Source organism: Pteropus medius, unplaced genomic scaffold, assembly GCF_902729225.1.
Source record: "Pteropus medius unplaced genomic scaffold, Ma_sr-lr_union100, whole genome shotgun sequence".
Classification (NCBI taxonomy): Eukaryota; Metazoa; Chordata; class Mammalia; order Chiroptera; family Pteropodidae; genus Pteropus; species Pteropus medius.
In genome coordinates, this window is record NW_024355206.1 from 4,228,253 (window position 1) to 4,245,203 (window position 16,951).

The 16,951-nt window shown below is 43.2% G+C and overlaps 1 protein-coding gene across 4 annotated transcripts in view; it reads left to right on the top strand.

Moving 5' to 3' along the window:
* Nucleotides 1-16,951, top strand: part of PDE8A (phosphodiesterase 8A) — a 116,200-nt gene that overhangs the window by 68,105 nt on the left and 31,144 nt on the right. For all 4 annotated transcript variants that reach the window (XM_039858236.1, XM_039858233.1, XM_039858235.1 and 1 more), the window contains exons 2-8: nucleotides 2,593-2,649; nucleotides 4,068-4,258; nucleotides 6,829-6,885; nucleotides 7,909-7,963; nucleotides 10,664-10,752; nucleotides 14,864-14,942; nucleotides 16,482-16,619. In XM_039858236.1, the coding sequence (XP_039714170.1) occupies nucleotides 2,623-2,649; nucleotides 4,068-4,258; nucleotides 6,829-6,885; nucleotides 7,909-7,963; nucleotides 10,664-10,752; nucleotides 14,864-14,942; nucleotides 16,482-16,619 (636 nt within the window). In that variant the 5' untranslated portion in view covers nucleotides 2,593-2,622. The remainder of the gene's footprint in view (nucleotides 1-2,592; nucleotides 2,650-4,067; nucleotides 4,259-6,828; nucleotides 6,886-7,908; nucleotides 7,964-10,663; nucleotides 10,753-14,863; nucleotides 14,943-16,481; nucleotides 16,620-16,951) is intronic.

Consider the following 16,951-nt stretch of genomic DNA (forward strand, 5'->3'; position numbering starts at 1 on the left):
ATATGAAGGCAGAATTCATAATCCTTAAAAAAAATTAAGCTATAGCTTCTTTTGTTTCTTAAAATTAGTGTAGTGGTGAGTTGTTTTTATAAGTTGAGATGTGAAGTTATACTTCTTTCGTCTGTTAAAGTTATTTCGCCCTTTTGGGATAGACTGTGTCCGCGGTTGTTTTCCCAGGAGGGGCGAGGCGCTGGCCCTGAGCCAGCCACAGTTTTATCTTGTCCCTCAGCTTCCGATCAACCTATGTGCACACGCACATCTGTGTTTTTAAAAATCACACTTGTCTTTAACATTTAAAAATTTTATTAATTATTGCCTTTAACCTTATTTTACTCTTCCTGGTTTTCTTAAGTGTGTGCTGTTGACTTCCTCAGACTTAGTGAGTGACTTGAAAGCTTATTTGCTTAATTCTTATTTCATGACAAAAAGATTTAAGACTGAATTTTGCCTCCGAGTAAAATTTAGCAGTGTCCTGTAAGTCTTTATTACATAATATTCTCATTTTTACCATTTTTCAAGTGGCCTATAGGTATAGTTTGCATTTCTCTTTCATACAACAATTATGTGAGTTAATATTTTTAAAATTTCAATGGAAGGAGTATTTTTCTTGGTTTTCTTTAAATGTATGTTTTTAATTTTTGCTTTGATTGCATGTGGTCGAAGAATAAAACCTGTACGCATTTTACTGTTAGGAATGTTTTTTTCTTTGTGACCTAGTATATCATTTGTTTTTACGCTATTCATAAATATTTTCTTTCTCTCTTTTCAGACCTTATTTTTTATCTGCTTGACCCTTCATAACAAATTTCATGAGTCTCCTTTGTCAGAGGCCACAGACCCCAGCTTGTGTAGAGGACCCACGGGCCGTCCGCCCACTTCATTATCCTGTGGAGGAGCAGTGGCCCTCCTGTACCCCATGCTGCAGGAAATTAACAAATTTTCCTTCTCTTACTTTTTCCTGGTAGGGCCACTGTATTCTCCAAGCGTAGGCCTGTATCATTCCTTGTTCTTTCATTCATTCCTTGATTTAAACTTTGTGAAAACCAACAAAAAACTCATCACCGAGAGCAGTCCCTCTCAGTGCCTCTTGCCATCCTTCTCCGTGCTCCGTGGGAGTATGATTGTATGGACCAGATCTCCCCTTTAAGACTCTGTCGGCCCTCGTGCATTATCTTCTCTCAGAGATTCTGGCTTTGGCATCCGGCCGTGCCTCTCGGTATGAGGCTGGCATGTAGCTACACCACTGGGGGGCCAACGGGGTGCCCTGGAGTCTGTTCTCCCCCTCCCACCCTGCGGCAGAGTCCTCCTCCTCAGCCTGAGGTCTGGAATAGGAGCGACCCCTCTTTTCTCTCACGCCTCCTGAGAGACGAAACTGCTACAAAGCGAATCAGAAACAGCCAGTGTCCCACAGTTAATAGACATCAGCTTAGAAGCATACGAGGACTTCTCGCATCAGAGCAAGTTTTGTTCCATGTTTACTGTGGGATGGGCCCTCCCTGAGGGAGAGGTTGGAAGTGGGCAGCAGTCGAGCAGTGTCCTGTGAGAAGGCTCACAGATCCAGTTCTCCTGCTGCCGTGTTGCACGTATGCGGTCATCCCATCACTCGGGGGCCCCTGGCAGGGGAGGGGAGGGATGCCTTCAACACTTACGCTGTTTCTGGGGAAATGCAAGATGTGTCTCCCTCTGGGTCGTGACCCAGTACCAGGCTTCATCGCTGGGGGCTGGATTTCTCCTTCTCTCAGGCTCCTTGGTGCAGCACGCACATGCCCACACCTTCCCGTGGCCCTGTGTTTGCAGCCCAGACTATAGAACTGAACAGACTGGTCAGCGGAATGCCAGCTGCCCAGGACTGGCTCTGCGGCCTTAAACAAGGTCCTCGGGAACTCACTTTTCCAGCCGTGAACTCTCACCATGTTGCTGTGAAGATGTGGCGAGGGGCCCTGTGTTCAGCCCCGAGCACAGTGCCTGGTGTACGCCCAGCCCTCCTCTCCTCTAGCGCTATGATGATTACTGCTTAGTGGGGTCTGGTTATAACATGGTATTTATCTTTGTGCCTTTTAGTGTAAAGCTCTCAAATAGCATTTATTGATATAGCACTATGCTCTTCTGTAAAATGGAAGTGCCAACTATTTCTTTGGCTTCCAGGTGCCACGGTTCTGACTGCAGGATTTCATATTTATGTGCCATTCCAAGTGTAAGCTTTCGTTGTTTGTCAAGGGAAAGATGAAGTAGGCATGGAAAGAACCAGTGTTTATTTAGCATCTCATCTTCTGGAACTCTGTGCATTGTAATCTCATTTAATCTTTGGAACAAATGAGAAATTGAGGCTGAGGGAGGTTGAGTAATTCACTTAAAGTCACACAGAGGTAGGAAAAGAAGACCCGAGATCCCACTCATTTCGTTTCCACCTCCCTGCTCCCCATCTTTTCCAGGGTTATAAGGAGATCCCTGGGGCTCCTCTGTCTAATAACCATTTAAGTCATGAAATTTTTCTCTGGAATAGAAATTTCAGTTTCATCGATGGTTCTGATTAGAGAAAATTTTAAGCAAGCTTTAAAATATACTTAGTTAAAGGGAATCTTTTTCTTATAGGTAGCAGTAGCTGATGTGCAATTTGGCCCCATGAAATTCCATCCGGATCAACTCCAGGTAATAATAAACCATGCTGTAATTTCCATATGTCGATTTTCTTTAAAGAGAGGGAGGGAGAAAGCCTAAAGTTGTACATTGAAAATACCGTTTTAGATAATTTGTACTATATTTATATTATAATTATATAAGAGAATGTACTTTTCTTAGAAATGCACGTTAAGGTATATAGAGATGAAGTAATATCTGCAACCTACTTTAAAGTTTAGCAGTAAAGGAGAGAGAGAGAGCTGCGTGTGCGTCTCGAGGGTGGAGGGGGGGGGGTGGGGGGGCGGGCAGGGAGAGCAGAGGTGGCCAAATGTTAACAATCGATGAAACTAGAAGGGCATTCAAGCATTCATCGTCATTACAACTTTTCTGTAGGTTTAAATTTTTCCGGTATAAAAAAGTAAAAGCATGTTCTTCCTTATGTTTCTGAATCAGCTCTGTCAGAGAGAAAATATATATAAATTGTTTAATCCAAAATGTTAGAGAAAATAACCAATTGAAATTTAGCTCCAAACTTGTTTCATGTTTCCTGCACACAAACACACGTCCGCTATGAACATTTTTTTTTAAATGTGGAAAGGGATGGCAGTTCTTTGTATTTGTGGTATTTGTGCACGTGGGAAAACTTAAGGGAACTAAGCGTTTAGGGACAGGGCTTCTGGTGGCTGTATAGCCTCTTTCTCATGGATCGCCCCACCTCTCCTGTACCTGTGGCCCCCATGCGTAGGCCTAGGTCCAGAGGGAGCAGAGCAGTGCGCTCCTGAACTGGGTCTGGCTGGGGAGCCTGGCTGAGTAGGTGAGAAGCAGCAGATCCAGATGTCACCTGATCTGGGCCAAGCACAGGGACAGCCAGCATCATCCTGGGCAGAGGCATAAATGCTGCCTCTTCTACCTGGTACTGTCCTGTGTCCCTTAACTGACAAGTTTTGAAGGGTAACATTTTGCTCTACTTTAAATCACCTCTCTTATAATCAAAGTAAATTTTTTAACATGGAGGAATTACATAAAATCTTGAGTCAAAACACTTAAATACATTATCCTTTGAGTTTGAGATATTAGCATTTGCCATCTAAGGACTTACCTAATTAACTTACTGTTAACCAAAATAAATATTCGTGTGCTTTAATTTAGTTTCAAGATAAAGTGCTTGATCAAGACTTTGTTGAGTCTCCCAGTGGATTTATTGGCAAAAGAAGTTTGTGATCTGTGCACTTGGACTTCCAGACTAAGGACAGACAGAATAGCACTGATTTCCGAGAGCAAAAGTGATAATGTCCCCCAGTTATGCGTAGGGGGAGGATTTAGATCAACAGATTATGTCCACGTCTGTGTACTTGCCTTGGAACACTGGGGAGTTTTCTGTAGCTTGTTAAGAAATGAAATTCTAACAACTTTTTTCAAAAAAAAATGTTTACGCTTTTTTGATCCAGGTACTTTTAGTGTTTACCAAAGAAGATAACCAGTGTAACGGATTCTGTAGGGCATGCGAAAAGGCAGGGTTTAAGTGTACAGTTACTAAGGAGGCTCAGGCTGTCCTTGCCTGTTTCCTGGCCAAACATCATGACATCATCATCATCGACCACAGAAACCCCCGACAGCTGGATGCAGAGGCGCTGTGCAGGTAAGCCTGAGACTCGGGCCTAAATGGTCGCACTGGCATTTGTGACAGTAAGGCAGCCCAGAAGTACGTTAAGTTAAATTCACTGTTGCCTTTAAGTTGCCTTCCATGCATGTAAAGTTAACAAGACATTAGATTAGAACATCATTATTTCTAGGTCTGCTCTTTATCTCTTTTGTTTTGCTTTCCTTTGCTTAAAACGGTATGAAAATATGAATGAGAATCATTAAGGGTTTAGGTGAAACCTAATATGTAATTAACCACAACTGTCACCTGCATATTACTGCAACAAGTTATTATGATTTTCCAAATGTTCTAAAATTGTTTTCTAATATTAGGCGAATGTGCCTTGTTTGTAGTGCCTGGTGTACACTTTGATGATGCCAAGTCATTTCTTTCTTAGTTTTTATGAATTCTAAAGGAAAGGGCGTCATTCTTCAGCCCAGGTTTTTGCCGTTACTATTTCTTGGCCAGTTCTTCCTTCTTATGGACCAGAAAAAGTCAAGTTTTCCCACAGTGCCAGACCTCCTGTGCGGGGTCGACTCGTCTCCAGGGAAGCGTGGTCTTCCCTGCCACTCTGTCCTTAGCCCAGGGCCCTCATTCCGTACCCTGAGTAGATCACCCGGAGCTGCTTACTGAGCTCACCTGCATGCTCGCCTACTTGATGTCACACCGCTCAGACCTCTGTTTTTTTCCTAATGGGAGCTGGTTTGAGATGCCTGGCTGCATACTTAAATTTGCCTTTTCTCTCTCTAAATCTTTGTGGTGTGATTGAAATATAAGCACAAGAACAAGTACAATGCCCGAAGAGTTCATGGAAATACCACTTCTGAGTCCGTGTCCCTCTTTCCCTTTTTAAGATTAGTGTTCGGCTAATTATTAGCCAGCAGGTTTGAAAAGTGAACTGGCCTTGTCTGTGTGAGTGCCTGCCATGCCAGTCACCCACCAAAACTGAAACATCCCTTCCCATGGCCCCTTTTCCAGTCAGGGAGACATGGTGGGGCCGGGGATTGGCACCCGGTTGGTGAGCCGCATGGCGACCTGTGGGAAGGCTCTTCCACACAGTGCCCTTTAGGTTGGCGTCCTCTGGAGAGCAGAGGCCGATGGACACTGGAGGAGTGGAGCGGACGCTGGGGAAAGCAGAAATGTCGCGGGTGGGGCGTGAGCCCCGGGACCCACGAGAGAGACTGCCTGGTCCCTAGAGCGGCTTCTCGGTCCCTAGAGCGGCTTCCCCGGCCCAGACCTAGTGTGCAGCTATCTCTAGACTCTAGGCCTTTCTCAGCCCGAGTTCCCTGGGAAAATCAAGGCCCAGCATCCTCAGGCGAGGCGGGCAGAGGGGAACACGGCCTCACCCGTTCAGGTGTGTGCGCGCTGCAGTGGCAGGTCGGAGTCGTGGCGACGGAGTCTGTCGGGCCTGAGCAGCCTCAACTGTGTACTGTATGGTCCTTGACAGGAAAAGTTTGCCAAAGCCGAGCCTCCCCTGTATATGATGAATTTCTCTCTTGGCTGTGTTGTTGACCATCTTTGGGGGAATTGAGAAATAGCCACTCGAATTGTTTTCTGTGTCCTGTGGTTCAGAAGTGATTCCCATTCTGGAACTAACAGAACTGAAGCAAGGCAGTAGGTGTCTCCTCTCCTCTGTCCCATCCTGGACATGTTGTCCAGCAGCTAGCACACCTCTGACTTGGCTGGGTGGTCCGGGCGTGGTCCCCTCTATTCCCCTCCTGGAGTCCCCTCCCAGGGAGTCGTCATCCCTTCGGTCCAGGGGCTGAGCTCCTCCCCGTCCTGTGGCCTAGTCTCCTCCCGAGAGTCCCGCCTTCTTCCCTGCAGCCTGAAATGATTTCAGAGCCGTTGCAATCCCCAGTGCAGCGTTCCTTTTCCTTCTCCTGCTCCTCTATGTCACGGTCACTTCTGCCCTCTCTCTTCTCTTAACGGGGTTTCCGTTCCCCAGGCTCCCCTGGGAGCTGCTTCTCCGGAGAGTTGAACTCCCTGTCTGGGGAGCCCTGATTCTCTCTGTCAGGTGTTGATTCCCTTCTTTTGGACTGAAATACCTTGCACTTTTCTAGTTTTGAATTTTGATTGTTCCTTTTTGCCTACCTTCTACCTAGGGACTCTTCTTTGCTAGTACTGCTTAGAATACAGTGGAGAGGTGACCTTGGGTTCTACCTCCCCCTGGCATCAAGGCCATCATTGTCCCAGTACACACAGGCGTGCATCCCCTTTGGTCGGGAGAGACAAGCGACTGATCTCATGTTAAGCCCAAGGGAGGAAGAATTGTCCCCCTGAAACAACGAGGCTAACAAAGACCAGAACAAGCGGAAGGCGCATCACCTTAGTCAGCGGTTAGTCGCCCTGCGTACTGATAGGGTCGCCACGGTCCACTGATGAGGAGTTTGTCCCCAAAAGAGAGAAAGTTCAAGCAGCCGAGAAGGTGAATCCAGAGCATGAAGGACCTTTTGCTCTCCATTCTGCCGCCCCCCGCCAACTTTCATTGCTCTAGCAAAATTACCTAAGTGAATGTATTTTTTAAAGAATTGTTTTTAATTTATTTTAAAATTCGTTTTTTTTAATAGGTCTATTCGATCATCAAAATTTTCAGAAAACACAGTTATTATTGGTGTAGTACGCAGGTAAGCTTTTTTTTGTTTTGTTTTGTTTTTCTTTTTTTTGTTTTTTTTGTTTTTTTTTTTGAGAAATTCAGATGTCAATGTGATGCTTGCTCTTAACAGAGTCATGGGCTGTGACGACACAGCCTTTTTTAGTCTGGCCTTGTTGTCTTTATTCTTATTTTCTTTTGCCTCGCCAGGTGACTTCATGGCAGGACTTTGTACTCTCACGTCTGGGCTTGCGATTTTGGACTGTCTTTCATTTAGAAACAGGCAAACCACTAGAGCATTCCATTCCGGAAAACATGAATGTTTTCCAGGGGTATCTTCCTAGGGCCTTTTAACCCCAAATACCTACGAAGATCTGAATTGCACATAAATGGAGGAAATCTTATATTTTATCCTTAAATTGAAAGTAAGGAAGGGATAAAATAATGCGAGAAGGGCAATAGTCAAGCAAATGTTATTTAGCTTATATATAGTTATAGATAGAAGAAATGTTTCTCTTTTAAACTATTTTTCTGAGCTTTGGAGGGAAAAGGAATTTTTAAGAATTACTTATTTGTTTTTATTGAAGTAACATTGGTTTATAGCATTGTATAAGTTTGGGGTGTGCAACATTATGATTTGACATCTGTGTCATGCTCACTACCAAACTCGTTTCCCTCTATCACCATAGTATTGATCCTCTTTACCTGTGTTACATTCCCACTAGAATTTTTTTTTTAAATAAACTGGCAATAGAAGAAAATAGGAAAGAATTTAGCTTAAATTAAAATGTTTACGTGTCAAATAGATAGTATGGCTACTCCTGTATTCTGGCTGTTAGTTTAACCTCTGTATTTCAGGTATTAATATATGCTGCCAAAAAGCTACATATGAAACTAAATAGAAACTGTTTTTAACTTTATGCTTTGATTTGTATATTACCCTAATTCAATGAAAAGAACTCATTATAGGACAGTCATAGTATTAACGTAAATCAGGGAATAAAGAGGTGAGATATAATCAATAAAAACTCTAACCATTTACTATGTTTGTTTGAAGGCCGGATAGAGAAGAGTCATCTGTAATGCCCCTCATTGCTGCTGGCTTCACAAGAGTATGTACCATTTCTTTGTTATACACGTATAATTCAGCATGAGAAAGAATTTTATTTCAGTGCAGAACCAGCAAAGGTTCTGAATTAATTTGAAGGAAAAAATTTGTTCTTGCGCCGTGTTATTACATTTTGGTTTAACTTCATAATCTGGTAATCTAATAATCTACAACACCTCGCTTTCTTAGTCTCTCAAAACCTGCTAAAGTCATCCAAACATAATACAATCTCCTTTAAGGGCACACTCATTAAAAGTTATATGACAGAATGTGTTGTTATAATGCCTCCTTGTATACCTACAACCTTAAAACCAGCTCAAGGATTCTGGAAATAAGATAACCCAAACATGGCTCCTTTCTCTTCAGCCCCAGCTCCAGTCCCTTGGTGTCTCCTGAGCCAAAAGGCTGAAGGCTTTGGTCAGCTGGTCGCCAGTGAGCCTTGGGAATCATGATGGAGGGAACCTATGTATGGCTGGCCCTTGGGGAGATTCGTAGTTCCAATTCTTATCAGTGAGGTGGTTAAGAAACCTCAAGCCGTGAATTTAGTTTCAAGGGTTCTGGGTGATAGGGCTCCCAGGTACCCAGGGGAGCCAGTACAGGTCCTCTCCAGGGGAAGACCTTTTATCTCCAGCCTCAGAGAATCAACACGAATAATTGTCCCTGGGCAGCAGGGAACACTCAGTCACAGCTAACCGGTCCATGGGAAACAAGGCGTCACAAGTGAGGGCTAGTGGGGAGACGGCAGAAGCAGACCCTCCTGCTCTTCGTACTACAGTCATCAGACGTGCATTTAAAGCGGTTATGCTTGTTATACAGAAAGAAATAAAAGACAAGCTTGGAAATATCTGCAAGGAATAGGAAGTGATAAAAAGGGACAGCAGATTTTAAGCAGAACATAATTGAACCTTGAGAAATAAACTCATAATAAACAAAAGTTTTAAAACTTAATAGGTCAAAAGAAACTATCCAGTATGTAGCACAGGGATACGATGCTAGAAAATAGCTTAGAGAAGCTAAGAAATGTGGAGCTAGCGTGTGGAGGCTTAGCATATGTCTAACTGGAGTTCCAGAAGGACAGGGGAGGGAACTGGCAGAGGTGATATTTGAAGAGCAATTTCCAGAACTGATGAAAGACTAGTCCACAGACTCAAAAATCCCAACAAATTCAAAGTAGATTCAATGAAAACATAACACATCATAGCAAAAGAAAAACAGAGAGAGGATCCTCACATCAGCCAGAGAAAAAGATTACCTTCAAAAGAGTGACAGATTAAAAGCTAGCTTCTCCGCAGCGATGAACAGAAAATAGAAAACAGTGGAATAATATTTTCAATGTGATAAAATAACCGCCAACCTAGAATGTTATGCCAGCATAAATATCTTTCAGAAATGAGGATGAAATAAAGACTTCTGGAAATAGGAAAACTGAGAGAGTTTGTAACTGACAGATCCTCAAAGGACTTTCTGAGCGATGCACCTCAGACAGAGAAGGGGAATCCCAGGTGGAAGGCCTGAAATGCAAGAAGGAATGGCGAGCAAGGAAATGGCAAAGACGGGGGTAAATATAGATGCACAGTCGCTGCGCAGAACAGCCAGAACAGTTCTAGAGGTGGCAGCGAGAAAAGCACCGTGACCTGGGAACCCTACCCCAGCCAGGCTATCGTTCGCCTGCCAGTGCAAAAGAGCTTCCTTTGGGGATATATGTAAAATTCAGAGATCTCTTTCCCTCGGAGGCTGGTCTGAGGAGAATAACTGAGAGAGGACTCCAGCCATGTAACAAGTGGGCTACAGCAGGAACTTTAAGATGAGGGAGGACGAAGTGGTGAGGACAGATGGTGAGCATGAACCTGCCACATGCATGCGATCGCCTTTTTTCTCTATGTACGTACATACACAGGTGTATATGTGTTATATATATAATTATATAACGTGACAGGTAAATAAAATGTTTTTATCTATCTAAGTATAAATATTAGGCCTAAATGAAAAAGCATAGACTGAAATATATTCGGCATATCTTCTGATAGAAGGTACATACCAAAAGAGAAATTTTAATAATAGCTCAGTATTTAAGTTCTAGACTGTCTTAGCCAGCCCTAGGCGTCTTCACGGCCTGCTGGAGGAGGCGGCGATAAAATCAATATCATGGCCTCGTCTGGCCCCACGTGGCGGGGAGTGGGCAGAGAGTGCCCTTCTGCCCTGGAGGGTAACCTTTTGGTTTAGTTGAGCTGTAGTGAGAGGTTAGTGTGGGAAAATGTTACCTGAGCAGGGGTTATCTGTGAAATCCAGGCGCAAAGAGAAATGCAGGCGTGTTTTTGCTTACTGTGAGCTTGTAAAACTTTAAAGAGAACAACTGATGGCTCTTGAATAAGTGAATGTGCTCTGAAAGTTAACGTCAACAGGACTCTAGTTGGTAAATTTGGTCTTTCTCCAGATTCTAGCCTCCGCGAGTGACATGCAGCCAACCAAATCCTCTTACCTTAAGGCCCTGAAAGAAAAGCATTCTTAAGCCCTATTTTTTAAAAAGCTAATTTGGTACCCATAAATATCCACCCTTCTTTCTCATTCATCATTAAAGTTAAAAGTATTTTTTTCGATTTCAGTTACCAAATTGAAAAGTCTGTCGAAAAGAATTATTTTATTGCTGGATGTGATAATTTAAAGGTGCACAGTTGTTTATCCACAGACCCCTTTCTGTTTGTAGAGGTATGTGGAGAACCCCAGCCTCATGGCCTGTTACAACGAGCTGCTCCAGCTGGAGTTTGGAGAGGTGCGATCGCAGCTGAAACTCAGGTAATTCTGCCACCTCTGCAAAGCCCCCACCCACACGGGGCAGTGGTCGTGGACGCCTACCTTTTGGAGGTAACTGACCTCCTGCTAAAACGGGATGGGGTGGTTGGTGGCTCCTCTCCTCACGTGGACTTTTGGAGTCTGCCTGGGTGCCTAACGGGTAGATGGTCAAGTTTGTAACTGGAGATTCAAATTTGAAGATGGGGTTCAAAAATAATAGGAAATGAGAGAGCAGGGTACAAAAGTCACATACTGAATTATCTGTTTTGTTTCTTAAGGAAAAAAAACATTTGTTTTTCACACACACACCCCCAACCTATTAACATTGGTTATCTCTGGTAGGTGACATATTTTTTTCTCTACGATAAGCACTTTATCATTTGGTCTTAATAAACAGGTTTGTTTTTTTTTTAAGTGATATAAATGGAAACCTAGTTCCTTGTTGAGCAAGAAAAGTAGAAAAATTAGTAAAATTATGTGAGACTGGCAGAAGAAAAAAGAAGTCAGCCACTCTCTGTCACCCTAGGCTTCTTCCTTGGGTGGTCTCTGTTCTCTCACATTTCCTTTCCTAGAGTCAGAGAGAGGATGAAATTATTGTGTTTGCATAAGCCCAAGGCAGAGAGAGGAGTCAAACCTGGAGTATTAGACTAGCGAGGGCCGGCCCAGGGCTCCCCGTGCAGGGAAGACAGTTCTCACAGTTGCGCTGAGGTGCAGTGGAAGGTGACAGGCGAGTGCTGAGCAGGCATGGCTCAAGGCGCCGAGGCTTTCAGAAGTGCTCCTCTTCGTCGCCCGAGTTTGCACGGAACCGTGAGGTGGACGCTTGTCCCTGGGCCTGCCTCGTTCCTCACTCCAGGCCCGTTGGCCTGGTGCAGCGCTGGCACAGGGGATTAGGCCGCCCCGCCCTGGGAGTGGAGTGGAGCTGTGGAGCAGGGGGTGATGGTAGAGCTGGTTCTGTCCAGTCAGGATGCGGAAACTGAGCCCGGGTCAGTTAACCAGCTTACAGCGAAGGTCTTACAAGTAGCAAACGGCAAAGGTCGTCCTTTAGGGTGTAACCCACGTTTTCAAAACTGTAACCGTTGTTCCCCCTCCATCCCTAAATTTACTAACTTCCGACCTTGTCTTCCTGAATGCCTTAGTTTAGTGAACTCTGAGCATCACCTACCCTGAGAGCCTAGACTGAACCCCTGTGTCTTCTTCATGCCTCCCTGGCTCCGATCACTCACAAGTCCTGTTGGTCTTGCCTCCTAGAGTCTGTGGAGTGTGTCCACTCATCTTCCTCTTTAGGCTGCTGTCTTCTAGTACCTGGACTGTGAAACTGTCAGTCCCTACATCTCCTCTCGACTCCTCTGTGTCCATTCTCCATACCTCAGTAACCCGTAACTCCATTTGTGTTTCTGTTCTGCAGCTACCCGCCCCCCGCCGCCCGCCCCCTCCACTGCCTTCGAAATAAGATCCAAACTCTAAAATGTGGCCTGCATGGCTCTCGGTGGTCTGTCCACTGCCGCTTATCCCTCTGTCCTCATCCATCAACATGCCCTGCTTCGTTCTCTGTGTACCGGCCGACAGCCAAAGGGAGATGTCCATTATAAAGGGAGCTGGGAAAATATGAAGGAAAGGGGGTACTGCGGGCTTGAGAAATGGGAGAAAGACTTGTTCTGCCAGATATTAAAATGCACTAAAAAGCTATGACAAGCAACTTTGTGTTACAGCTAGATCAGTAAACTAGAATGTAAAGTCTAGAAATAGACAAGTATATTTAAGAATTTAGCATACGATTAATATGTCAATTTAAATCACCACAAGAAAGGGCAGACTCTTCAATGAATAGAACTGTGACAACTGGTTAACTATTTGGAAGGAAAATTAAGTTATAGCTCAATCTCACACACAACCCCCAGATAAACTCCAGTGAGTTAAAGACTTATTGTTAGAAAGTAAGGCCACATAGGTACTAAAAATATAAGGGAGCATATGTAATCTGATGATGCATTCTTTTTAAACTCAGCCTGACATAAAACCCAGATTCCATAAAGGAAGAGAATCAAATTAGACAACGTAAAAATGTTAAAGTTTTTCTACAGTTTAAAAAAATGTAAATAATGTTAAAAATTTAGACAACTGAACTAGGAAACATATATTTGTAACATATAGGACAGACCAGTGACTATCCTAAATATGTCAGGAGCTTTGATGAAGCAGGTGGAGAGTGGAGACACCCGGCAGAAAAAAATAAAAAAGGACAAGATCGAGCAGTTCATAGGAGATGACAAATAGCCAGTGAATGTGGAAATATGTCCAGCTTCACCAGTAATCAAAGAAATGAAAGCGATATACCATTTTTTATTTACCAGATCTGCAAAAATGATAACAGAATGATAAAACGGGTAGGGCTTCTCACAGATCTATCTCTTCTAAACTTTTTATAATCAGAGGTGGGAACGTCTTATTTTTTTTTAAAGAATAGCTTTATTGAGGCATAATTAACATATCAGCTCTTGATTTTTATATGCCAAGAAATAAGAGCTGATTTTTATTGGCCAAGATACTTGTCTTATTTAGTTGAGACAGTTTAGTAATACCAGGAATAATGTGAAAAAGCACTGTGATTGTTAATTTTTTAAATATCATCTCTGCACTTTATGGACAAGTTTTTTCATCTTCTGAGACACGTAGAAGAAAAAAACTGGAAATAACCTAAATGTCCAGTCGTGGGGAATTCGTTGAATAAATTATGGTACAATGTTATAACAGAATGTTATATAGTTATTAAAAGTGATGATTAAGAACTGTAATTGTCACTATAGAAAGATATTGATGTATATTGTTCAGTAACACAAGCAGATTATACAACTGTACAGTAAGATTCTATTTTTATAAATATATATATTACATAAATATCTACACAGGAAACTTCCTGGAACACTAATCGATATGTCTAAATATTGGAATTTCCAACGATTTGACTTCATATATTTTTAAACGGTTTTATAGGGATATCTTTCACATTCTGTACAGTTCACTTGTTTCAAGGGCACAGTTCAATGGCATTGAGTGTAATGACAGTATTGAGGAACTGTTGCCACAATTTTAGAATATTTTCATCATTCTCATCATTTCACATAAATAGAATCATACAATACGTGGTCCTTTGCGAGTGGCTTCTTTGCCTTAGCATGATGTTTTCAAAGTTCATCCATGTGTATCGGGACTAAATTTCTTTTTATGTCTGCATAATATTCCATCATATGGCTATACTACATTTTATTCATTTGTTTGCCAGTCGATGGACATTTGGGTGGTTTCCACTTTGGGCTATAAGTTTTGGAGTGGACATACATTTTCATTTCCTTTGAGTATATACCTAGGAGTAAAGTTTCTGGGTCGCATGGTAACCGTGTTTAACAGTTTGAGGACCTGCTAGATGGTTTTCCAAGGGGACTGCACCATTTTGCATTCCTACCAGCCATGCAGGAGAATTCCTCACCAACACGCGTTAACTGTCTTTTTGGTTCTAGCTGTCCTGCTGGTATGCTGAGGTATCGCATTTATTTTTATCTATATTTTCTAACTTTTTTCAATAAACCTTTGTTACTTGTGTAACTGAAAAGTGTTTTCGAATGCTAAGGACATGGGAGAGTGCCCATGATGCAAGGCTGAATGAAGAAAGCAGGGGACAAAGTTGGGTCGTGATGATCCCGCCTTTGTGACAAGAGTTTATCTAAGCTAATAGCTGCAGATGCCTGACTGCCTCCTTTCTGCCAGGCTTTTATTCTATAATGGAGTCCTCCCGAGGATTCCAGCTGGGGAGAAGGGAGGCTCACATCACCTGCCCAGGGTCTCACAGCCAGTGAAGGGTTGTGATTTGAACCCTGGCATGTGTGCCATGCCGGTCCACTGGTCCTCAGACTGGACCGAATTGCTCATGGTCATGATCTCAAGTAGTAGTGTTTATCTCTATGCTGTTTACTGTTTCTTCCCATATTTTTTTTTGAAGTAGCATCAGTTACCTTTATAATCAGACAAAAAGCATGTACATAAGTTAATGTAATGCCCCGAGAGCGTATGAGATTTTGTAGCATTTACATTAATCAGTCCTTTTCTCCTACCCATAAAGGACTTGTAACTCAATATTCGCTGCGTTAGAGAAAAGCCAAGAAGCAGTTGAAATCACAAGCGAAGACCACGTGATACAGGTTCGTCATTTTAGAGGTTCTTCTGGGTTTCTGGTTTTGTTCGTTCTCATTTTTGGGATCGAATCCCTCCAATATGACTTTTTTTTTTCTTTTTGAAGTTCAAGAGACCAGTTTTTCCGTAGAGGATTATCAGAACAAAATCTATAAAATATGTAATTTAAAATAAGTTCCTTATCGGTAAGAAAAGGTACTAATAATTACTTAAGACGTTAGAAAATATTCTGTAGAAATACCACATTTGCACAGATTATTTCTCGCTTTTTGTTTGTTGAGGAGAGACTTTTATCCAGAAGGATTATGACTGGGTTGTGGGTGGAGACGTGGAATATGCAGGGTGTTCTGACCTGAGGTCTGCAAGGTCTCACCTTTCTCTCTCTTTCTGAAGATTGTTTACACCTTTAGAAATTTACTAGAAACTACTCGAAACTTCAAAAATAACCTAGTAATTACCAAACAAATGGCTCATCATCAGCGGGTCATTTCAGTGACTTACGACACCGTGGCCTGTACTTTTCGATAACAGCAGAGGAGGGAGTTGCGCCTTCTGTCTGAGAGAATAGCTCCACTTTGACTTAGTTCCGAGCAGCCCAGCCCCTCCCGTTAATCTAACTTGTGACGTTCTGGGTAAGGAGTTGATGTCAACATTCAGGAGTTGGTGCCCTGAGAGGCACAGGGGCCAGGGGTTGAGGGCACAGACAGGCCTCAGCCCCTTCCTAGCTGAGTGGCTTTGGGCAAGTTACGTAATGCGTCTGAGTGTGCTCTCTCACCTTACAGACGGGAATTTCAATACTAACCACAAGGTACATTTCTCAGGGCCGTCCTGAGGACCGAATGAGTTAGTGTGCGCCAGGCGCTTACTGCAATGCCTAGCAAGGAAGACAGACCTTAAGCAGTATCACTTGTTCAGTCATCTTTGGTTTTTATTAATATTATTTATTAATATTTTTTTAATTATTATTAGCAGCGCATGCACAGCTTTTTTACACATTTTCTTCTAGTCTTCCATTCTTATTTGAAATTTAATCATAAAGCTTTACATTTGCAAACACTTCCTAGCTCATAGCCTGCTTTCCACACACATTATTCATTTGCATCACACAGGAAAGGCAAGATAAATGTGTTCTTCCCAGTGAAGAGACTCGGCGGGGTTAAGGGACTTGCGGGAGTGGAGCCTGGGTGTTTCTGATCCCAGTTTGGTGCTCTGTTCTACTGTAGCATAATCTAACTGGTCCTTTTGTGTTTGTGTTGGTGGGGTGGGCAATTTGCCTCAGGGCTTCTTTCCTCTGCTGGTGTTTCAGTGCGAGGGGCCTGCTGCCCTCACTGGAGCCTCAGGACACAGCAGAAAGCCCAGCTGGGTGGCCCTGGGCAGAGGCTCCTGTGGACGCCAGGTTCCTCAGGGGTTGTGCACTTGTGGCTTCAGAACGGCCGCGGGGAGCTCCAGGCTCCTGAGCTTTTGTTTGGGGAAGATGGTAGCTTATTTGTCCTCTTTTCACATTTTCTTTTAATTCACTTGATGTTTTTTCTTTTGTCTCCCCACAGTATGCAAATCCTGCATTTGAAACAACAATGGGCTATGAGTCAGGTGAATTAATAGGGAAGAAGTTAGCCGAAGTGCCTATAAATGAAAAAAAGGCCGATTTGCTCGATACTATAAATTCATACATCAGGATGGGCAAGGTAAGTAAGAGGTCAGTACCTTTCTTGCTTTCACGTGACGAAGAGGGAAGGAAGGAGACTTAGCGTTCACTGGACATTGCACGTGCCAGGTAACCTCCATCTTACTCTCCCCAGCAGCCGCAGCAGTATAGTGGTGCTTTCCCTGTTACTCCCGTTTTGCAGATGAGGAAACTGAGGCCAAGAAAGCATGTAGTGTGATCAGCCAATAAGCAGACTAACTGTAATTGACACTTAAAGCCATTGTTTTCATCTTTGTGATAAGTAAGTTGATCTTTCTAATAATCGATCTAAGTGGGGGTGTGGGTGGGCAGCGGTTCTGGGTAAAGGGTCGC